Source organism: Armigeres subalbatus, chromosome 2 (assembly GCF_024139115.2).
Source record: "Armigeres subalbatus isolate Guangzhou_Male chromosome 2, GZ_Asu_2, whole genome shotgun sequence".
Lineage (NCBI taxonomy): Eukaryota > Metazoa > Arthropoda > Insecta > Diptera > Culicidae > Armigeres > Armigeres subalbatus.
The window spans coordinates 154,183,629-154,208,000 of record NC_085140.1 but is presented as its reverse complement, the minus strand read 5'-3'; the positions used below and the strand labels follow the sequence as shown (position 1 = coordinate 154,208,000).

General features: G+C 39.4%; 1 protein-coding gene across 5 annotated transcripts in view; it reads left to right on the top strand.

Annotated features, from left to right (window-relative positions):
- The window catches only part of LOC134211041 (WD repeat-containing protein 47), a 358,867-nt gene that overhangs the window by 130,214 nt on the left and 204,281 nt on the right, over positions 1-24,372 (top strand). For 2 of the 5 annotated variants that reach the window (XM_062687597.1, XM_062687596.1), the window contains exon 1: positions 21,636-22,990. The exons of the other annotated variants lie outside the window; for them this stretch is intronic. In XM_062687597.1, the coding sequence (XP_062543581.1) occupies positions 22,055-22,990 (936 nt within the window). In that variant the 5' untranslated portion in view covers positions 21,636-22,054. Of the gene's footprint in view, positions 1-21,635; positions 22,991-24,372 lie in introns of those variants that run through there. 5 annotated transcript variants of the gene reach the window in all.

Below are 24,372 nucleotides of genomic sequence, written 5' to 3'. Positions count from 1 at the left end.
CATGTAGAAAATGTACGCGACGACATCGCAATTGGGCATGGAGTGGACCTCGGTTCTACGAAAATAGAAACACTCCAGTACAGTTCGTTACGATTCAAGCTTTTTTTCAATTTTGTTTAAGGCTAGAGGGTTGTTGTTTGTTCCAATTTTCCATTCTCGTGTCTGTCTCTGTCATATCATATTAGGATACCCTTCGTTTGGCGTGGGAAGTAAATTGAAGATGACGGTACCAAAACGTGTATGCCACTCGCTTAGATTACCTTTAGGCGATTCATTCTTGGTATTTCTATTATGCAACATTTTTGTTTTGTCAGCGATTGCAATTTTGCCACATTCTGAAACATAAAATGACAAATGACAATCTTTAGAAAAGTTCATTCTGAAGTTACAACAAATGAAACCCATAAAATAAAAAAAAGCTAAGGTTAAGATGTAGTACGTGTATATTGAACTGTGGTGCCATATACAGTTTATATTAGCTATACTAACAAACAATTGATAAATGAGCATAACTTAATTTAGAAGAATTTACGAGCTGAACACCGGCGCCACCACAAAATTCACTGATCTAATAGCAGTTATGCGCACTAAAAGCTATAACCAACCGATCATAAGATACAGCCAGCAACCATAACCACGACATTAAGTGTCGATAGGCTGTATTCAGTGATAATTTACGACCCTCTGCTATGAGCGCTTGGTGATATCCCAACTGGTAGCATTCGGAGGGGTTGAAATTGTAGGTGGAGAACTTGAGCCCGAGCCTTGAAATTGACACCAATCGAACCCTAGTGGTGACCCAGCGAACGCTGTGACTGCGTTGTGATAGTCGGTAAGCCGTCGACAGAGACGGCGACGAAATAGGAAAATAAGGTATTGTCAAGGGTCCATCTCGCGGCTGAGGTATGATGTTTATTTAAATGGCTAGTGACGACGACGAGCTTGAACTTGAATGTTTTACCATTTACGGATCAACGAACGGCACCGATCAGAGCTTAAGCTTCTCGTGAGTCGAGTATGTGCTGTGCTCGCCGCACATTCATTATGGCGTATTGTAAGCCGAATGTAACAAGACATGGCCGTTGAAAGTATTGAACCAGGTGATTAATTGATGATTTAAATAATTTACCTTAATGTTCACATTGACCGGATGCGGATGATGGTACTGCTCCGGAACTGGAGAGAACGGAGGCACTCCAGGAAAGGAATGAAAATTTATGACTTATTCAGCCTTGTCTGATTGTTCAATCTCTAGATGATGCTGTCCGATAATTTTTGTGTTTCTTTGAATAAAAATCTGTCATCTAGTGCCAGATATTGTACACACAAAATATAATATTGATTGCTTTATGTAGAACATATTTGAACGTTTTTAACGATGCGATATTCTGGTGAATAATAAATCACAGTTTCCAAAATCTTCCCTACATATTAAGATATTACAAAGTTTCAATCATTTAAGGTAAGAAATTTCTTAAAATTATTGTATTTTCCACTAGCAATGAATTATTAATCGCGTTGGTAAACGTATTCAAAGTCCCAAAAAAGTGGAAATTCCAAATTTAGTAAGAAAGTTACAAAGCAATATCTGATTTTTCAAATACATATTAGTTAAAGAAATAAAAATAATGACAAAATTTGTTCGCGAAAATGAATCAAAATTACTTAATCTGTCATTATAAAAACCAAAAAAGACATAGTTTTTATAATCGAAACAAGTGAGATGAATAGAGAAAAATCGAAGAAGAAATAGAAATATACCACATATAAAATTGAACTGGTAATAAGGAGATTAGGGTGGAAGCAATATCTGAAAATAACAAAATGTGAAAAATTCTTCGATTTTCACATTTGTAAATTCAAATATTTTATTTTTTGCAATTCCTGATTATAATACCTGGTTTACAGTTGTCATTTGAGTGATAAAACGGCCTACTTTTCCATACCAACAGAATGCGTGCTTTAATGACCATTATGCAACTCGTTGCAAAACTCGATTTTTTCAGCACTCGTAGTATTTATCCAACTCGGCAAGCCTCGTTGGATAAACGTACAACTCGTGTTGAAAAATCATCTTTTTGCAACTAGTTGCACAAACTACTATTATTTATTACCAGACTAAGGCTGGAGTGGCCTATGCAATACATAAAAGTCTTCTCCACTCAGCTCGATCCATGGCTGCACTTCGCCAACCACGCAGTGTGCGGAGGGTCCGCAAATCGTCCTCCACCTGATCGAACCACCTTGCCCTCTGTGCATCTTACCTTCTTGTTCCCGTCGGATCGTTGTCGAGAACCATTTTCACCGGATTACTGTCCGACATTCTGGCTACGCGCCCGGCCCACCGCAGTCTTCTGATTTTCGCGGTGTGGACGATGGATGGTTCTCCCAACAGCTGATGCAACTCGTGGTTGATTCGCCTCCTACACGTACCGTCCGCCAACTGCACCCCAGCATAGATGATACGCAGCACTTTCCTTTCGAATACTCCCAGTGTGCGTTGGTCCTCCACGAGACCTCCACGAGACACGAGACCTCCATCGTCCAGATCTCGTGTCCGTAGAGGACTACCGGTCTAATAAGCGTTTTGTAGATTGTCAGTTTGGTACGGCGGCGAACTATATCGAAGCGTTTTGCGGAGTCCAATATACGTACGATTTCCTGCCATGATGCGTCTCCGAATTTCTCTGCTGGTATTACCAGTGAGGTTACCAGTGAGCCCAAGTACACGAATTCTTCATCTCGATTTCGTCTCCACCGATAGAAACTCGTGTTGGGTGGCTTATATTGTCCTCTCTTGAGCCTCTTCCTATCATGTGCTTCGCCTTCGACGTGTTGATGACTAATCCGTTTAGCTAAGCTTTTCAGTCTGATGTAGGCTTCCTCCATCCTCTCAAAGTACCTAATATCAATGTCGTCGGCGAAACCAAATAGCTAGACGACCTTCGTGAAAATCGTACCACTCGTGTCAATCCCTGCCCTTCGTATTACTCCCTCCAAAGCGATGTTCAATAGCAGACACGAAAGACCATCACCTTGCCGTAACCCTCTATGCGTTTCGAAGGGACTCGAGAATGCCCCTGAAACTCGAACTACGCACATCACCCGATCCATCGTCGCCTTGATCAACCGTATCAGTTAAACCGGAAATCCGTTTCCGTGCAATAGCTGCCAAAGCTGGTCCCGATCGATTGTACTATATGCAGCTTTGAAGTCGATAAATGTGTGGGCACGTTGTTTTCGCGGCATTCCTGCAATACCTGACGTACGGCGAACACCTGGTCTGTGGTAGAGCGCTCACCCATAAATCCCGCTTGGTACTGCCCCACGAACTATCTTGCAATTGGTGTTAGTCGAGGGCATAACATTTTGGAGAGTACCGTGTAGGCGGCGTTCAGCAATGTGATTGCGCAATAGTTGCTACAATCGAGCTTATCGCCCTTTTTGTAGATGGGACACACGACACCTTCCATCCACTCCTGCGGCAGAACCTCATCCTTCCAAACCTTGGTAATTCCAGTGTAGCGCTCTAGCCAGTGCCTCACCACCGTGTTTATACAACTCTCTTGGTAGTTGGTCAACTCCAGGGGCTTTGTTGTTTTTCAGCCGGCCGATCTCCTCCTGGATTTCCTGGAGATTCGGAGCCGGAAGTCGCATGTCCTGCGCGCGTGCTCCTAGGTTCATTACCATACCGCCACCGTTGTCTGCCATATCGCCATTCAGGTGCTCTTCGAAGTGCTGCCGCCACCTTTGGATCACCTCACGCTCGTTTGTAAGAAGGTTCCCGTTTATGTCCTTACACATATCGGACTGTGACACGTGGCCCTTACGTGAACGATTCAGCTTCTCATAGAACTTTCGTACGTTATTAGTGCGGTACAGTTGCTCCGTCTCTTCACGGTCTCGATCTTCCTGCTGGCGCTTTTTCCTCAGAAAAATCGAGTTTTGTCTTTTCCACGTCCGTTTGTATCATGCCTCGTTCGCCCTCGTGCGGTGTTGCAGCAATCTCGCGCATGCTGCATTCTTCTCCTCAACTAACTGCTCACATTCGCCGTCATACCAGTCGTTTCTTTGATCCGGGGGCACTGTGCCTAGTGCAGCGGTTGTGGTGCTTCCAATGGCGGATCGAATATCTCTACAGCCATCTTCAAGAGACGCTGCGCTTAGCTGCTCTTCCGTTGGGAGTTCCACTTCAATCTGCTGCGCGTGGTCTTGGGCTAGTCTACCGTCTTTTAGCCGCGGCGGACGACTCCGACGCGTATTGTACATCGTCGAGAGTTTTGAGCGCAGACATACTGCAACGAGGTAGTGGTCGGATTCAATATTCGCATTGCGGTAAGTGCGTACGTTCGTGCTGTCGGAGAAGAATTTACCATCGATTAGAATGTGTTCGATTTGGTATTCCGTTACTTGATAAGGTGGTTTCCATGTCGCATTGTGGATATTCTTGCGAGGGAAGAAAGTGCTTCGGACTACCATTCCGCGGGAGGCTGCGAAGTTTATGCATCGTTGGCCGTTGTCGTGCGATACGATATGCAGACTATCCGGTCCGATGAGCGGTCTATACATTTCCTCCCTTTCTACCTGAGCGTTCATGCAAATATATTACACAGGATAACTCTTCGCAACATGTTTAAAAAAATCCAGGATAAATCAAAGAAAAATCACATGATAATTGATATGCGTTAAACATTTAAGATGAGTGCAAAATTGAGAAAATATAAATCGTGTAAAAACAAAATACAGTATCATCTTAGAGCTTTTCCATACAACGAAATTGCGAACCATTTGCCGGTGATAACAACATCATCTAGCGAGTGTAGAGGAATCTAAATGTGTTTTCTTCTTGTTTATTCTAGCAAATCTTCCTGCAAATTTACAGTGACAGTCATGCTGTAGAAAAGTTGTCATACGACAATGCAGGGATGTCCATATTTTTCTGAATAAATCGATCATCAACAGATCGTTTTTTTTTTATTTTACACATATTTCGATGATATATTAATAATAATAGATAATTGTGATCCGAAATGCTTGCGGCGCGTTAGAAAATATTGATTCAATTTCTTTCGGATCGAAAATATAATTGAAGGCATTAGTTAGTTTTTGGCAAGATTTTTTATCCACAGTTACCAGCATCCAGGTGCTAGCATATATCACACGCGGATGCTCTCAACAGTTCGTACTTTTCTTGAAAAAAGTATTTGATATTAGTTAAGCAGGAAGGTATTCGCAACTTCACCTACCAGATATCTTTTGATAAATTTGTTTGATTTTAATAATGTAATTAATATGTTTTATCGTAACATTGATTCCAGAACAAATATTTCTAGTGCCTTTCATTTAAATGCATCAATATTCTTCTTGAGCTAGAATTTCATTTTTATATCTATGGGTTTGTATCCATGCTTTCACCGAAGGCAAAATTAATAAAAATTAGAGCTTTTCTCTGCATCCTTTGCAGTGATTTGACTGATTTGCAAGGTTGTTCGCGATTCATTTGTGACAGGTCTAGCGGCTTCCTAACCATCAATTAGTGATATGCACCGGTCTGAAAAATGTCATCGGAATTTTAAATTCACAACTTTTTTTATACCCAATTGCCTGTCCCGATCATTCTGTCTTACCCCATGTATGGCATAATGAAGTGCAGATTTGTAAAATGTATTTGTAAAAATGTATTTTCTTAATCTTTCAAATTAGAGGGTTGTACTGTTCTTAAAAGTTATAGAAAATTTAATTCTAAGCATTTTTGCCTAAATAATATTAATTTTATCTCATACAGGTAATGTTTTACGACAAAATTACTAAATTTAGATAGGGTGGTCCCGAGAAAAAAAAACAATTTTTAGCTTCTACTTTTTTCAATTCAAATTGTTTTCAAAAACTGTCAAAGCATCGCTTCACGGTCTTTGGATTGCGCATCTTTTGTTTAGAATATTTGAATATTTTGAAAATTATTTGAATTGGAAAAAGTAGAAGCTGAAAATTGTTTTTTTTCTCGGGACCACCCTATCTAAATTTAGTAATTTTGTCATAAAACATTACCAATATGAGATAAAATTAATATTATTTTAGCAAAAATGCTTAGAATTAATTTTTTTACAACTTTGTAGAACAGTACTATCCCCTTATTAGAAAGAATCAAAAAATACATTTTACAAAATTTGTCACAAAAGGGCCACTCTAATGACAACTTACACTAAAAATAGATCTTTTTTTGTAGATAATTTCGTCTGACAACGAAAAAACTTTAGCGCAGATTTTCGAGTTATCGAATTATGTCGTGAAATTTGACGAATTCTACCATTGTGCACTGTCGCTAAAAAATTGTGAAACCCAAAAACGAGTATAAAGCGAGATCTGAATGAAGAATATTAACTTCAAAAGCAACCTCTTAGCTTTCCAAATGTTTCACCGTGTGTCATTTTTGATATGGTGGTTCAACACGAGGTTCAACGTGCAAAATCAAATTTATTATACCAGGGAATCAATATTCGAGCAACGCCCAACAATATACCCTTTGTCGTCAACAGAGTTTGTTACTGACAAACGCACCTCGCAACAAGCCTTTGTCAGAACCCAAAAACAATATGACAAGAATCATTTGGCTTGCATGCTCTGATATTTTCGAGAATACGATGATAATTTTGTAATCATAGTTAGATTCTCGAGTATTTCCATAAAAGCAGAAACTATGACAGCTATGGAAAATTATGGACGAGAACAGCTTCCCTGGGAAGCTTACCAGATTGATCAAAGCAACGGTGGATGGTGTGCAAAACTGTGTGAAGATTTCGGGCGAACACTCCAGTTCGTTCGAATCGCGCCGGGGACTAAGACAAGGTGATGGACTTTCGTGCCTGTTGTTCAACATTGCGTTAGAAGGTGTCATGCGGAGAGCCGGGTGTAACAGCCGGGGTACGATTTTCAACAGATCCAGTCAATTTATTTGCTTCGCGGATGACATGGACATTGTCGGCCGAACATTTGCAAAGGTGGCAGAACTGTACACCGGCCTGAAACGTGAAGCAACAAAAGTTGGACTGGTGGTGAATGCGTCAAAGACAAAGTACATGCTTGTGGGCGGAACCGAGCGCGACAGGGCCCGCCTGGGAAGCAGTGTTACGATAGACGGGGATACCTTCGAGGTGGTCGAGGAATTCGTCTACCTCGGATCCTTGCTAACGGCTGACAACAACGTTAGTCGTGAAATACGAAGGCGCATCATCTGTGGAAGTCGGGCCTACTACGGGCTCCAGAAGAAACTGCGGTCGAAAAAGATTCGCCACCGCACCAAATGTGTCATGTACAAGACGTTAATAAGACCGGTTGGCCTCTACGGACATGAAACATGGACAATGCTCGAGGAGGACTTGCAAGCACTCGGAGTATTCGAGAGACGGGTGCTTAGGACCATCTTTGGCGGTGTGCAAGAAGACGGTGTGTGGCGGCGAAGAATGAACCATGAGCTCGCCCAACTCTACGGCGAACCCAGTATCCAGAAGGTAGCTAAAGCCGGAAGGGTACGATGGGCAGGACATGTTGCAAGAATGCCAGACAGCGACCCTGCAAATATGGTGTTCGCTTCCAATCCGGCAGGTACTAGACGGCGTGGAGCGCAGCGAGTGAGATGGGCAGACCAGATGCAGAACGACTTGGCGAGCGTGGGGCGTATCCGAGGATGGAGAGATGCGGCCTCGAACCGTGCATTGTGGCGTCAAATTGTTGATTCAGTGTTATCTGTTTAGATGTTAACTAAATAAATGAAAAATGAAATGACAGCTTAAAACCGAGATTTTCTGTAGAGATGATGCAAAATAACGGGATGAAAAGTTAGCAACAAAATTGTGTTCTTTTTTGTTGCGGACAAAAAAAAATCGGATCTTTGTCATTATTATCTCCGACAAAAACAAAGTTTTGTCGTTGGTTCTCTTTTGTCGCTTGTTTCGCAAGCGCATCCAAGAAAAATTGATTCTCTGATTATACATATTAGCGAAAACATGTCTACTACAATTTTGCTGAACATTTGATTTTCCGTTGGCATTCAATTAACTATAATCGATTATGTGCACGAAAAAACATCAGGCATCCCTAGTTTTTTTTCTGATGACATTTTGAAGTGTGTGTGTTTAACGATCCTCATATTTTGGGTAGTTTCGTTTCAGTGTGTATCGATCCTTTTGGGCACGGATGGCGCCACATGCGGTGTCGCCAAAATTTCGTGAGAGTGAATCATATTGTTAATATAGTATATTTGGTTCATGTCACCGATGACGATTTTGACGTCCCGCAGTGGGCATCCATCGTATGTCTGCTCCAGCTTTGCATAGAACGCTTCTTTCTCGTCGTCGTGTCTCCCTTCGTGTGGGCTGTGCACGTTGATGATGCTATAGTTGAAGAATCGGCCTTTTATCCTCAGCTTGAACATCCTTGCGTTGATTGGCTGCCACCCAATCACGTGTTGGCGCATCTTTCCCAGCACTATGAACCAGGTTCCTAGCTAGTTGGTGGTGCAACATCTTTGGAAGAAGGTAGCCGATCGATGCCCGCTTTTCCACACTTTCTGTCCTGTCCAGCAGATTTCCTGCAACGCTACGACGTCGATGTTTCGGGGATGTAATTCATCGTAGATTATCCTGTCGCAACCTGCGAAGCCTAGCGACTTGCAATTTCATGTTCCAAGCTACCAATCGTGACCCTTCATTCGTCGCCTAGGTCGTTGCCGCTTATATCGAGTCGTATTATCTTCTATGTCGTTCGTAATGGTTGTTTTTAAAGGCGGCTTATTGGGCCTGCGCAAACCTCCTGTCTCGTCTAAGGGGCCGTCATGACACAGCTGTTTAGCGTCCCACCTAACATCAGGACTTGGGCTTGTGTGCTTTGAGCGGCACACGGTCGCTTTGGCGGAGACTACTTGGGAAGAATAGAAGTTTAACAGAGCCCACTGTCAGCCCCCACCACATCCTAAGCAGGCACCACAACTCGCAGATGGCCTGGGGAGGTTTTGTTAAGCCTTTGAACATAGTCCTTGCTGCCCCCGATTCAGCCACTGGAATGAGGCTAAGTGATCGAAAAAATCCTCGCCGATTACGAATAATTATTTTGATTTTTTTTTTTAACATTTGCTCAGAAATGTAGTACAAACAATATTGCGATTTTGCGTGCTGGGCGGTTTTCCCTTATGAGTAAGTTTTGTATCAAGCTGCCCTACCACCGGATGTGATCACATGGTTCCATTGTGAATTGAACGTAAACCCAATCAGCGGATAGCAGATTTTAATACAGCTCTGCATAAAAACCCCACAGAAACTTTATAGATTTTGGCATATACAAATTCGGAAGATTTTAATACAATCATAGTATTGAAATCTGACAATTTTGTATTATTATAATACAGTGACTGTATGAAAGGCTACATTTATTGTATTGAATAAACCCTTGCAGAATGGTATATGCCAATGTTTTATACGAAAACAGTAATATTTGTTTTCTTTTGTATCTTAAACAAACGACGTTCACAACCTAGGGCTGCAAATTCTTAAAATGACGACAATAATAATAACTCTCTAATATATAAAATGTGCGATTAAACCATACTATTCGCTTGAACAAAATAGAATTAATCTTTGGGAAGAGTAACTTCCAACTAAAATTTGATTCTTCACCACTGATGGATGCGGTAAGGTTTGTTAAAAATTTTCAGCATTCAGTTGACATAATTTTGATATCTGGTTTGTTGATTACGTTTAAAAAAACGCCAGACAATATGATTACTTTGTTGAAAATGGTTTTTTCCAAAAAAAGTATTCCATTATGCCAAACGACCTATCGGCCCTACGGATTTATGCATAACGATTTTATTTAATATAAATTCTTGCTTTTCTAAAAAATAATCATATAAAGTTGTTCTTTGTTTTGGGATTTTGGATTCAGTATGATTGATAACTAATTTCCTAATTATTATTGCAAATGGCATTGTGCTAAACGACATTATGGCAACAAGATACCATCTTACTCAACAGAATGGTTGTATGCTCCACATGTATGCATGTTTGAAAGTCTATATTATTGTACAATTCGTAGATGATAGCGGCGCTCAGAACTTATTAATACGTCTTCATGGTGGCCAAAAGCGATGAAATGAAATAACCCTTTTTATTCTTGGGATTCGAGTCTAAGACACTTTACCAGAATAAAAGCTAATTATTTCCCTGCGTAATTTTATTTCCAACGTATAAGCTACAGTGAAAACAATGTGTACATTCAATGTAGAAGTAATATATTTTTGTTCTTGCACGGCACGCTTCACTGTTTTATGACCACATTCCTCGAGTTAAGTAGGATCATAAAATTATGGTAGCTCGCACTTCCCTGTAAACATCGTTTGGCAAATTCATTTTTGCGACTTCCAAAAACAACATTGCTGATCTATGTTTGTTGATATTTCCAGTGAATATATTTATTTTAACACTCGATAAGAATTTATATTGCATACCGTAATGATATTTTTGGTATTCTCGAAGAGCAAAGAAATTATGGAAATCATCTGTTATTTAGCATTGGCGACAATAGCTAATAAAATATGAAAAACAAACTAATACAATATATCAATAAAAATATTCAGCCGAATATTAGTTCGTGTTTGCATTTGCCAAATATGAATATTGAGCAGCATTCGAACCGATGGATTAGAACTAATGATCGATTACTACGAGATGGCCTCCTGAAATTGATTTGGTTTCATTCGTAAATTCGTATTGACGCCTACTTCTTTGTAGATCATGGCATTTGTGGCAAAGATTTATGAAATAATATGGTTATGAAATAAATAGTATGTCTGATATGGACTGAAGTGAATCGACGAACTGGGATAACAAAAATGTAGATAAACAAACAGTATGGATGAAGCAATCTATCCAACGTACCTAAAGCGAACGAATGTCATAAGTGGTAAGAACTAATAATCGTCGAGATTGGGGACTGCAGTAGTAGAAGAGTCACAAAATGACAATACGCTGTGCCATTTAAATTCCACTCAAAAACCCATAAAAAAAGCTTATTTTTTCAATTAAGTGGAACGATAAACCAAATTTTCAACAGGGCTGGCGGTGAACCGTTTGCTTTTTGACCCTTCCTTCGGAAGTGTCTATAATTTCACTTTGCATGCGTTACGCAGGTGTGTTACGTATTAATCTATCAAGAAATCTCGTAAATTATTAAATAAAATGTATGGTATTTTAAGCAAATTCACTTTGACATTGAAAATATAATTATAACAAATGATATGACATGGAATTTTGCCTATTTTTCTTATTTGTTTCAAAGAAACAAATGATTTTAAATGAGGAACATATAGAAGCATGTACAAAAAAATCTTCTCAGAAAAGCAAAAACGTAAAAATTGAAAGCGATTTCAAAAATTTCTTCAGTGGAAGCTAGATAGCAAATGTGAGCATGTTTTGAGACACTAATAGATTACTTGTATGCATGTATGTGTGCGTATGTGTGCAAATTCTGAAATTTACTACCATAAAAATCTCGCTCATTTTTAAGGTATTGAACAAGTTTAGTTTTACCAAATTAGGCATCCATAAGGCGAAATATATGTTATTATTGAACGCTATTGAGTTTCGCTCAGATCAATGACTGATTTAGTAAGTTCTGGATTAATTAATATCGAGGTCTCTGGAAATTACGAGTACAATATATGCAACCAGCGTTACGATAGTTACTAACCATCTTACAATAGTTATTCAATCTGACGAGCGCCTTATAGATAGGCAGCATGAAGTACAGTCCGTTATCATTCGTTCAGTTGTCAATCAACCCATGACATCCGCCTTTGGGTAGGCAATTATTTTGCACTTTCACGGTAAATCGCCGTGGGAAGCTGAGTAGTTTTATCTCGATTTAAATACTGGAGTCTGGAAAAAAAATCCTTATGACTAAGGAAGGGTCAAAATCTCACTGTAGGTGGATTAATCTGGGTTTTTCTTTTTACTCTTTTCTGCAACAAAGCTGGTAGACCGGAATGTTTTCGTTAACTTAAAAACACATGTTTTGTAGAAGACTAACTGAATCAAAGTGACAGTGGTAATATCAATCGACTGCGCTCGACGAATTTCTATCTGTTCATACGTCTCTGTATGCACAAAAAGTCAAGAAAAACATTTGCTTTTTTATGCTTCTATTATCTAACTATTATCCTCGCAGGTGAGCCAGCTAAGGTCTGAAAGCCTCTTTAATAAAGATATTTATAAAAAAATCTAACTATTATCAGTACAAACGCTCTTCTATATTGAAAAACTATTTAGTTCCGAATTCAGAACATGTTTATTTTATTGATTTTCATTATTCAACAGAGTTTTACCAACGATTATATCGTCTTCTTCTTTTATAGCATTATATTAGTATAGCTTATCAGAAGAGTAGCACTGATCTTTCGACAATATAAAAAAAAGAATGCAGATGATTGGGGACAATAAAATCAAATATTTTGTTTTTGTCTACAATTTATGTTTTAAATCATCACCAGGTGGATAATTCCGAATGTATATAGGTATGGTATGTTTTGATGTTGCTCCCATCTGTTTTTGCGGACTGTGGACATGACAAAAACGATTTGGGAAAAGATCTTCTTGGGCAGACTATTCTCTATTCCTATTTCCGCGTTAGGCCTTTATAACCCAACCTTTTGGTTGTTGTCTTTTTCACCAATATTGCTCACCTATAAAATTTGACCGCTACCAGCCCTCTCTCATATGGGATTTGAATACTTTCCGGTTGTATTCAAGAGCGAAGTGTTTCGAATCTAGATCACCTTGTTGAACCCGGGCCATGCCGCCTTGTTTGCGGTTTTTATGTAAATATCGGTAAATAGCGTGGACCTGGACACGCATGCATACATCCACACCGACCTACTCATTCATATGGAGAAAAGTTCCTCTTTTCGTGGGACGACAACCAAGGATGCTAACGATCGACTGACGATCGCTCATGAAGTGGCTATGTGCCGCGCACTGGCTATTAGTGAATAGAAATTCAAAACCCGCGAACAGTCGAGCGGTGTTGGCTGCCTGGCTGCTCTCACGTCCGATTTAATCAGCTGTTTGTTGGTATTAACGGGCTCCTGCTGTGTGCTAGAACTAGAACTTGGTCATTCTAGCTTTCCTTTTATGGATACTTGATTGCCGTAAGCTAGAGAACGATTGAGCACAACGTAATTTCAGGGTCATACAATTCCAGTGTGGCCCACATCTACATATGTAACGTATCGATTATGGTGATGATGAGGATGGCGATTAAAATGATGAGATGGAAATTTTGCACGGATTTCAACTGTTACCTGACACCGGTACCCTGGACCAGTACATCACCCACCCGATGCTATTAGGTTGATTGGATTGAATTTATAAACGCTTTATGGTGTAAAATTTCCAATCACAACATTGCGATTAGCTCTGCTGTGCCAACCGAACATTTCAAATGATCCTTCATCGCTTGCTGTATATGCAACATGGTAGCAGTGTAGCTGATTTTTTAAACTGAAATATCTTCGGTGAGGTATTTTATTTAGATATTGATAAATTTGACGAAATGACATGCCAAATAAATCACGGGAAATAAATAAAAATAATCTATTTGTCAAAATTGCTCAAAATGCATAAGCTGATTAAACATTTGTTGGAAATTAAATCCTCATTGCTGAAAGTGGAGATTCTTTTCTTCAAATTATTGACAGCTTCGTGCACGCACACTCAGCTCTCATTTCTTGAGCTTCTATAAATACTTTCTTGTACCTCGGTAATCATTTGCTCTTTAGATTTTTTATTTGTTCCCATATTGCGTTTGCTTCTTTGCACCCAAAGTACATAGAATATTCCACGTTCCTTATGCTGAGTTCCGGTTTTTGTAAAAACGAAAACAAGTGCTCTGGTCCATTGGCTATTTTCCCCAAATTCTATCTATACTAAACCACAAGTTGGTTGTTCGAACTTGATCCACTCATTACGGTTGGCATCACTTTCATCGGCCACACGTAACGATGAATAAGTGGTGGCGCACACTCTTTACTGTGCGAAGGTGTCACCGAAGAATTCGCCACCGCACAGCCCGCTCACATGGTGAAGCTGGTGGTGCTGTTGCTGCTGACTGCTTGCGTGAGGCGACAAACACGCGGATGACGGAAGGCGGTTGAGTGCGCGAAAACTTCGCCGGCGTGGTCGTTGTCGTCGCATCGTCGTCGTCGTCAACAGCAGCCCACTATGAGGAAACTATCCTAACTAGCCACAGCCACTGTACTGTGGGATTCAGGAGACCAAAAATTGAGTTTGTGTTTCACATAATGTTTATTAAGAGCAGTAAAAAAGAAATGCTTATAGGTTGCATGTTATGTATATTATGTTCATGACCACAGCAATCGATTGATAACTGTTGTTAAATGACGGTTAAAAAATTCAAGATTATTTGGTTTTCCGAAATGGAAGTTCGTCGCTTTTCCTTGACTATTATAATCATACCAATTGATGGAAACGCATGCTGTATCAGATTTTAATGACTAAACTTAGGTAGGTTGTATGGAATTTTGTATAGAGGACAACACATAAGGCACGTAGTAGGGGCATCTGTAGAGCAGCGAGATCTCAATTTGATCGTACAGAAGCCACAGACATTCGTCTATGACAAGGGTGTGCTCGGGAAGTGTATGCGTGTTTGATCATTTTCCTCCTTATAAAGTAGAGCAAAATCGTTGATATATCATTTCGCTAATTCTTCGATTAATTAAATCGATCAATAAGCAGGTTCGTTAGCTCTTACTTTCTCTAAATTGATATTTATTTAATTCAAAAATGTTTTTCCGATTCTTGGATTGGTTTATTTTTTAATTGAAATTGTTATTTTATTCATTTGTTAATTTGGTAATCCTTTTTAATGTTACAAAAAACATCACCTTTATTCAGTGCTGCCGAATATCTATAACCCTGGTGAAAAATGAAAAATAAGAAATAAGTACTATGAATTGCGAAGTATGAAGTGAGGAAAGAGCTCTGAGGCATTTTTCACTTATCACTTCACATATGATATAAGAAGCGAGAAGCCGGAGGAGTGATGAGCATGAGCATGAGCATGTTTGACCGCCCACGGTTGCTACTCCTTTATTGCCAGGTCAGCTGTAATTACACAGAGAACCAACAGATGAAGTTTGAGATTAACATGTTAAAGAACTGGTGACCCAAAAACAAGCAATACCAGCGCCGGCCGTGTCCGAATGCAGGTCATTTAATGAATAGGTAGGAAATTGTTGACGTGATACTCGCTTTGATAAAAGCCCTCGAGTCATCTGCACTTCCACGAGAAATCACTGGGATGTTGGATATATGGGGTAGGAAGTGTGGCAGGGTTCGTTTTGGTAAACGGTCTGCCGTGTATAACGTGTAGTTTGATTTAAAACAAAAACAATCGAACGAACGCTAATTATTTTAATTATCGACCGCACTACACAACTGGATGCGAACTAAATTTTCACTTTCTGATTAACTTACTCACCCGCACAAAGCAGAACAAAATTTCGGTGACCGGCCGATCGTTTTGCTTTCCGCACAAAGCAAAACTAAATTCGATGACTGGTCGCTCGCTCTGCTTGCTTCGAAGAAGGCGAGAAGCCAGAGGAGTGATATGTAAAAAGCGAGACGATAAGTGAGAAGAGGGTAAAGTGAAGTGTGAAGTGAGAAGGTAGTATGGAAAATGCGAAGTGAGGAGAGAGATGTGAGATATAAGAAATAAGACATGGGAATCGAGAAGTGAATAATGAGAAGTAAGGAGTGAAAATCATGAATAAGGAGTGCAAAGTGAGTAGTGGGAAATAAAAAGTAAGGTGTGCGTAGTTAGAAGTGAGGAATGAGAAGTGAATAAAGAGAAATTAATCCGCATTTCTTCCTTCTTCCTTTTGCCTTTTCTATCTTTTTCCTTTATCTTTCTTTTCCATCTATCATGCTTCTTCCTTTTTTACTATTTTATTTTTCTTTTTCTCCAGCTTCACTTCACAATTATCGTCTCACACTTCTCGCTTTTTATTTCTCATTACTAACTTCTTACATGTCGCATCTCACTTCTCACGACTCACATTTCAATACTCACTTATCACCAATCACTTATCACTTATCACCATTCACTTCTCATTACTCACTTCAAACATATCTTATTTCTAAATTCTCACTACTCACTGCACACTTTTAATTTCTCCTTTTTCACTACTTACTTCCCATTTCTAACATCTAGGGGAACTGCTCCTTGATTTCATACCATGTACCCAAATCAATACCATCCGAAAACGAAGAATTGGTGCGCAAATTGTTTTATTTCTCATTTTTGTGATTTTTTTCAGCAGTGAGCACGCCGGATAACAACAAAACACGACACAAATTGAGCCTAAATTGCCTGTTTTACGAATTTTATTGATATAGGAGCATGTTATTAATAATGGAACAGATACCCTACCTATCACTACTTATCACACTCCATCACTCATTTTTAATTTGTCACTACTTACGTCGAGCATTTCAATTCTCAATACATTTCATACACTTAAGGCTCAGTTATCGTCATCCAGTCATTGACAAGAAAGACAGCCACGTGCTCTTGCCCCCCCGTAATAAAATCACCCACCGAGGAGAAAAAGCAGTCTCCGGCTGAATCAGGGGAGTATTTTGGTTTCAAAACTACATCATCCAATAGCGAAGACATAATTATATCCGGTGGATGCTTCATTTGGTTGTATTTCGCTTTAGTTTTCAAAAAACTGCCTTTTGCAACATTTTTTTCCCAAGAGGGGAAATCGACGATTTACTTTCACGCTCTCTCATATATAAGAGACAGTGAGAGTAAATCGTCGATTTCCCCTCTTGGAAAAAAATGTTGCAAGAGGCAGTTTTTTTGAAAACTAAAGCGAAATACAACCAAATGAAGCATTCACCGGATATAATTATGTCTTCGCTATTGGATGATGTTGTTTTGAAACAAAAATACTTCCCCCATCTAGCTGGAGACTGCTTTTTCTACTCGGTGGGTTGTTTTATTACTGGGGGTATGACTGAATGACGGTAATTTGGTCTTAATGAGGAAACAAATTTCTATTCGTCCAATTAACCCTTTCGGTCAACAGGAGTTCGGCCAAATGACCATGAACTATACCCACGTGAACAGTTCTGGAAACAGCACAGGCCGAATTTCACGCACCGAACGATCCGAGGAAGTTTCAAAAAAAATGTACAAAACATTGTAACATTATTTTTTCTTCTTCCGCAGACTGTTTGTTTGCTGCTGCGTGAGAGTCTTGTGCCATCCGTGCCCCTAGCATTTGCATGAAATTTCTTTTTTCGAAACGTGCGCAGAGCACAGAACCAAATCGATAGATACTGATTTATGTGTTCTAATCTTCAAAATGAGCAAGGAGTAATGAAATGATGTTCAGCCGGGTATAAGCATAAAAGCATATGGAGGCGCATGGTACATTTGTGCGATGGTTCATATTGTGACTAAACTTTTTATGAAAATTTCATCACATCTGTTTTATTAAATAAATGAACAAGTGTGCAATTTGTTCTGGAGTTAAGTTCATTTTGTCTAGCAGGTCAACTACGCTTGATTTCAAATCGAAATCGGCTACACATGAGCTGGAAAAAGAAAGTTCATGAAAATGCTGTGTGGACGAACGACATGAGACTCTTATGCAGCAAGAAACAAACAGTCTGCGGATGAAGAAAAATAGGGTCATAATGTTCCCGAACATGTTTTGGCATACTGTCTCGATGTGTCTTCTTCTTCTTCTTCTTCTTGTTGTTGGCATTACATCCCCACACTGGGACAGAGCCGCCTCGCAGCTTAGTGTTCATTAAGCACTTCCACAGTTATTAACTGCGAGGTTTCTTAGCCAGGTTACCATTTTTGCATTCGTAATATCATGAGGCTAACACGATGATACTTTTATGCCCAGGGAAGTCGAGACAATTTCCAATCCGAAAATTGCTTAGACCGGCACCGGGAATCGAACCCAGCCACCCTCAGCATGGTCTTGCTTTGTAGCCGCGCGTCTTACCGCACGGCTAAGGAGGGCCCTCGATGTGTACGGAGCCCAAAATTTGATCGAATAAAATGTAAATATTCGAACAAATATAGTGCTTTACTGTACTTTTCCCAACACTGTTGGCTAGCCATGCTGGGTTGCTTTCGGTTGGATTCTAGATGTTGTTGACCTAAGAAACTTTATGGGTATGCTGAATTAATTTCGGTTTGATATCAGGAATAGTTAACCAAGTGAAATAATTGTTCAGAAATTCAGAACAATTTGAAGAACCAAGAACATCTGCATTAGTCTAAGTTGGTTTGCATATAATACGCAAGGGCTCTCTTGCATGGACATGCTGGGTTGATTTCGATTGCATGCCAAGCGTAGTTGACCGTGCAATTGGTCTGAACTTCAGAACAATTTGGAGAACCTAGAACATCTGCATCAAACTAATTTGGACAGCACATAATACACTAGGGCTCTAAGGACCTGTATAGACATGTTGGGTTGATTCCGATTGAATACCAGGCGTAGGTGACGTTGTAGACCAATTAATCCGAAATCCAGAACAATTTGGAGAACCTAGAACATCTGCATCAAACTAATTTTCACTGCACATATTACGTGAGGGTTAGGGTGGCTCAAATTAGTATGGGAAAAACTTTTTTCAATTTTTCTGATGGGCCGCCCTCTTATTCGGTTCTATTTGATGCCCTGATGCTCTGGACAAAATTTAAGCCAAATCGGTCAACGTTTGGACGGTGCTAAACTCGTTGGAAGTTTATGTGCAAAAATGTATGCAGAAACATCCCAAAACAGTGAATTGTAGTTGAACGGCACAACTTACGATGAAGAACTATGATACTCACTCAGATCTTGAAGAATTTTATACAGAATGCTGTACAGAAAACCGCGGGACGATTAGAGTTTGCCCGGCTAAGTTATTAGCATTTCTCTGAAGTGGGGTTTGAGCAAATTTCGTTTCTTTTACCTTTGAAAAGAAATAAATTCACCCCTACAACACTCCAGTAAAATGCTAATATCTTTGCCTAAAAAACTCTAATCTTCTCGCGGTTTTCAGCATAACATTCTGTATTCAATTCTACAAGAACTGAATGAGTATCATGGTTCTTGATCGTAAATTGTACCGTCTAACTGCAAATCACTGTTTTTGGATATTTCTGCATACATTTTTCCATATAAACTTCCAATGAGTTTAGCACCGCCCAAACGTTGACCGATTTGGCTGAAATTTTGTCCAGAGCATCAGGGCATCAAATAGAACCGAATAAGAGGGCGGCCCATCAAAAAAATTGAAAAAGTGTTTTTTGAGCCACCCTAGTGAGGGTCTTGCAGGGACATTCTGGGTAGATTTCCGTTATGAAGTTCTTCTGAATCGGTAAATTTTACTCATACAGTATTGACCCGATTTTGTTTTCCCCCTGTTTAATCTTGTTTTCGACCCGATTTTGTCATCCTAAAAATTTTAGAAAATTTTAGTCGAAGTTGCGACGAGACGAACGCATGGAGAAAACAGAACTGCGCAATAAAAATCCTATTCGATTAGATGCTGATGTCATATTAGAAATTTAGAGACAGTACTCGTCGATAGAAAATCCTTCCGCACGCGATGGCATATGAGCAACTCAAACCACCTTCCTTTTGCCAGTGGAGATATAACACACTGATATTCTTCTCTCTCCCTTCATACGGGAGTTTGGCAGAAGGAAGGTCGTGCGATTTATACCATCACAAATATTTCCCTCCGCTCGCTTTCAAATCGATTTCTATAGAAAAACATTCTTCATGTCTGCCTTATCCTAATGAAACTATCAAATCTATACTTTCGCCTCTAATTCTATAATGAACATGTAACTTTCACCGCCTGTGGTTTATTATTAATCATTTCATTTTGAAAGCCTTTTCGAGAAAAAAATACGGGTGCCGTTCACGAATTTTGCCTCTCCAAGGCATAAACTGATGTGATACAAATTTAAAAAAAAATTGAAAATAATTTTTGTTTCGATTTTGTAACATTTCCTATTTTATCACCTCAAAATTCACCATGGGGTGATTAAATCGGGATATTGCTGTATTAAATTTGGTAAATTAAAATTTTCTAGCAATTTCCGATTCAGAAGAACTTCATAACGGAAATCTACCCAGAATGTCCATACAAGACCCTTACGTAATATGTGCAGTGAAAATTAGTTTGATGCAGATGTTCTAGGTTCTCCAAATTGTTCTGGAGTTCAGATCAATTGGTCTAGCAGGTCAACTACTCCTGGTATACAATCGGAATCAACCCAGCATGTCCACACAAGTCCCTAGAGCCCTTGAGTATTATGTGCAGTCCAAATTAGTTTGATGCAGATGTTCTAGGTTCTCCATTTTTTTCTGGATTTCGGATTAATTGGTAGAAAATTAGCAAAACTAATCTAGCAAAAAAATAAATGAGGGTCCTTAGAAACAGAACAAACAAACAAACTAAAGGAAGCTTGACGAGGTTATCCACCTTGAAAGAATTGTGAAAATCGCTTAGAAGACGCCCGGAAACCTGCTGTTTGAAATCATGATTCTAATGATTTCTTGATCGCAGCATCCGACATGTTAACCAAGTACTTCCCAACATGCAATTAGGTTCAGGTTTCCCATAATATAAGTTTTATAGAAATGCGTGTACACGGATTGAGAAATTTGCATAAAATGTTTAGTCACAAAATGAATCATCGTACGAATGTACCAATGTACCATGCGCCTCCATATGCTGTTTTGCTTATATGCTGCTGAACAATTTTCAGAATCCGTTCCTATCGTTTCCTCTGGGAGGCCCATTTTTGTCTGAGAAACAATCTTGGAGACATTCAGATATCATAATATCTTAGATTATCTGAACATGCAATCATGCAAACGTGTAAGTGACTTTAACGTCATTAAAGCGATGATCCATTTCCTATTTTGAGATAAAATAATCTCGGAATTTTCCCAATCAAACAACAAACGCCAGTATCCAGTCGATTTTAGAGGTCGAGAACTACAAATGCAACACATGAACACTATAGAAGACTAGTGAGAATACTTAATATCTTGAGCAGATAATGCTCACTAACGCAGTTTATAGAAGAGAAACTTTTTTGCGGAAAGGTAAAGAAGCTCACTTTCAGCGCCGGGAAAAGTTTGATCGTTTTCTCTTTTTTTTCATTCTTTTTGTGCCTAACCAATGCTAATTTGTTGAACAAACAATCTAACTTCTATACTTAAACGATGTAGATTTGTGGTTAGAGTGAACGTATTCTATCACCATTTTCGTTGATGTTTTGGGGCGGCGTAAAAATTAAGAATTTATTTTATTTTATTTTTTCAACAAACATCTGATTTAGAAAATATATTTTTAACAGATAAATATAAGTTCATTTTTCATACCCTTAAATTTTGAACACGTAAGTACAAAGTTGAATCTCAACCGTTTCTATCATTTATGGCCCACGAGAGTACCACAGTACACGGCCGTCGCCGCCGCACTGTTTGTCGTACAACACACGTATGATTCAGTCGCGAACATCAGTCAGCTACGATCGTTTGATTCGCGCGCCGGTCGTTTTGGCCCCTAGTCCAAGTGTCTTACAGTGGCGGTGGAAGTTTTGCTCATTGCTGAAATTCTTGGGACTGACTTGGTCGCGATCGTTAAAAGAATAGTGTTGCCATTCGCGGTTCACGGGTCATTTGTGATTTAGGGTGTTTTATTGCTTTTATTTATTGTGTCTGCGCCTTTCTTTTCTTTTCGCTTGGGAGGCATGCCGGGGATTTTAGGTCCAAAATAGGACAACATGGTTTACTGAAGCGTGTGAGATTTGTTTTGACGTCTTTATTTGGTGTTGTTTGCTCAAGACAAGAGCAAGTGTCTGTTTAAAGTGACTCACGGTGTTGTGGATAGCTTTTTCTCCTCTTCGTTGCGGCTGAATCGTACGCTGTGGATTTCTCTTGAGGATGGCTCATCATCATCACCATTCCCATCATCATCGGCACAGCGTGGTGGACAAACAATTACAGAAAATTGATGAAATTTTCATGAACCAAAAGGAGAACGAGGTCAAAATTATAGAATCTCGAACAAGTCGGCACTGTAACATTCATGGAAGTCATCGCAGAGGAAGTATATGTTCGGGAGTGAAACGTGACTATGTCAGTTCTATGGCCGATCTAAGTGCTACCAAAAGAGGTTCCTATGGATCGATTTACAATGTTGGCCGAGAAGCTGAAATGGCTAAAAGAAAAACTCGACTGGCGAACAGGAACTCAATCGCACATTTTGGTGACCTATACTCCAGTAAAAACAGTTTATACAATCCCGATCGGCGACGCGATAGCATGCCAGTACTAAATAAGCCGGTACGCCCTATGGAGCACCCATCTGATTTCCCATCAATGCTCCGTAGTACTTCGGTTTCAACTGTGGATCTCCGCCGAAAACCCTCTCTTTCTGGTCGGTCATCGGCTAGCAAACGCAGCAGCCTAAACCTTGAGGATCACCAAATACACCTCCCGTTCGCGCCAAGCACCGGAAAGCTTCATTCGATTCTCAAAAACAAGGCCTCCTCGCCATCTAAGGACAGCGAGGACAGTAGCGAGCATGACCTTTGCGACCTCACCAAGCGCCTCTCGTTCGATTCGGGAACAGTGAAGCCCCCGATCGTCAACCGTCGGAACTCGAACGATTCCAGCTATTCCTCCTACTCGCGACGGATTTCCATCGATTCGCTCGATGCCGCACGGCGCAACTCCAGGCGAATGTCCGATGTCTCGTCTATGTTTGGCGGTGACGAGGACAGTGTGGTTGGCACTAACGGTGGAATCGATCTCGATCGGATCCGAGCGTTGAACAATAACTTTAGCAGCAGTTTTGGTGGCGCTGACAAACGTGAGGTAATTCATTAGAATAACTGTTATGGAGAACCATTTTTAATAAAACCTGGACTTTTGGGTGGGCGGTTTGGAACTAACTGCACTACCACTTTCGAACCGATATTTCAAGCATGATTTTTGAATGAATCGTAAATTTAAAACAAAAGATATTCTTACTTTACTTGTTTTCCGATTCAGAAGCCATACTAAAGATATGGACTCTTTTATGTTCTTACGACAGTTTCAATCTTCACGCTCGATTTCGTTATATATTGTATGCATCGGCTTCGGTGATTATTCAAGAGTGTGAACTGTTTGGTATTTGCATAGTGATTTGTCTTTTTACACAGGCAGTTTATGACGCTGACGATAAGCAACTGCGTTGAACACTAATGGGTTATTCGAAATTGTGACCGGATGCTAGATATGGCTTTGATTGATCTGTGGCATTTGCAAACATCTTTAGTTTTCGGTTTGGCATATAGAAAAGGAGTGCATATTTAAAAAGGCGATTTTTTTTTAAACTTTTTTGTGGAGTAGTGATAGTGCATTATTTTGTGGAGTTTCGACTGAATTTTGTTTCATACGTATTGTTTTATTGGCTTAGCAGTCTTATTATTGCATTAAACGAACTATAATGTCCTTGTCCCGACGTTTCGGTCCGTATTTGGATAGATAGATAGATAGTGCATTATCTGCAAATAATTGTCCGTTTAAGACGAATTAAGTACTGTTCATTTAATTCCACCAGTTAACTGGTGGAATTAAATGGACAGTACTTAATTCGTCTTAGACGGTTTAATACATTCCACTAAAAGAGCTTAATATATTTTTCTGAATTGTCCGTTGTTATTTGCAACATAATACACTTCCTGGACTTTCTCAAGCCCTCCCACACTATTTATGGTAGAAACTATATTGTATTATATCTAAAACTAACTTCTCACAAAGTTTTTCCACTAGCTCGATATAATTTTCGAGACATTAGTTTCGAACTACTGCTTAAAAATTTAAATTAAATTTCCTTTCTTTAATTTTCAACCAACCGGCGAAGTTGCATTAGTCCTGCGCAATATTTTATCTAAGTTATAAGGGAATCTTATAAATTCGATAATGAGCACCCTTTTATTTCTGATCCATTACTATGGCCCTAGTAAATATTATGCCAACATATATCAGGTAGATTGGAACACCTAAGTGTATTTATCTTGATGTTACTATAGATATAGGCCGATACAAATATTTAAAAACACTTATGACTCCCCCCTCGGATTTTTTGCTTTAAAATAATAAACATAAAATAAACAAAAAAAAAGCTCTTCTTTAACAAATCCGAAGAGTTTTTTGATTTTTTTTTCATTTTACTGTTTATTTTTTTCCCCTTTACCTTTCGGAAACCTGTA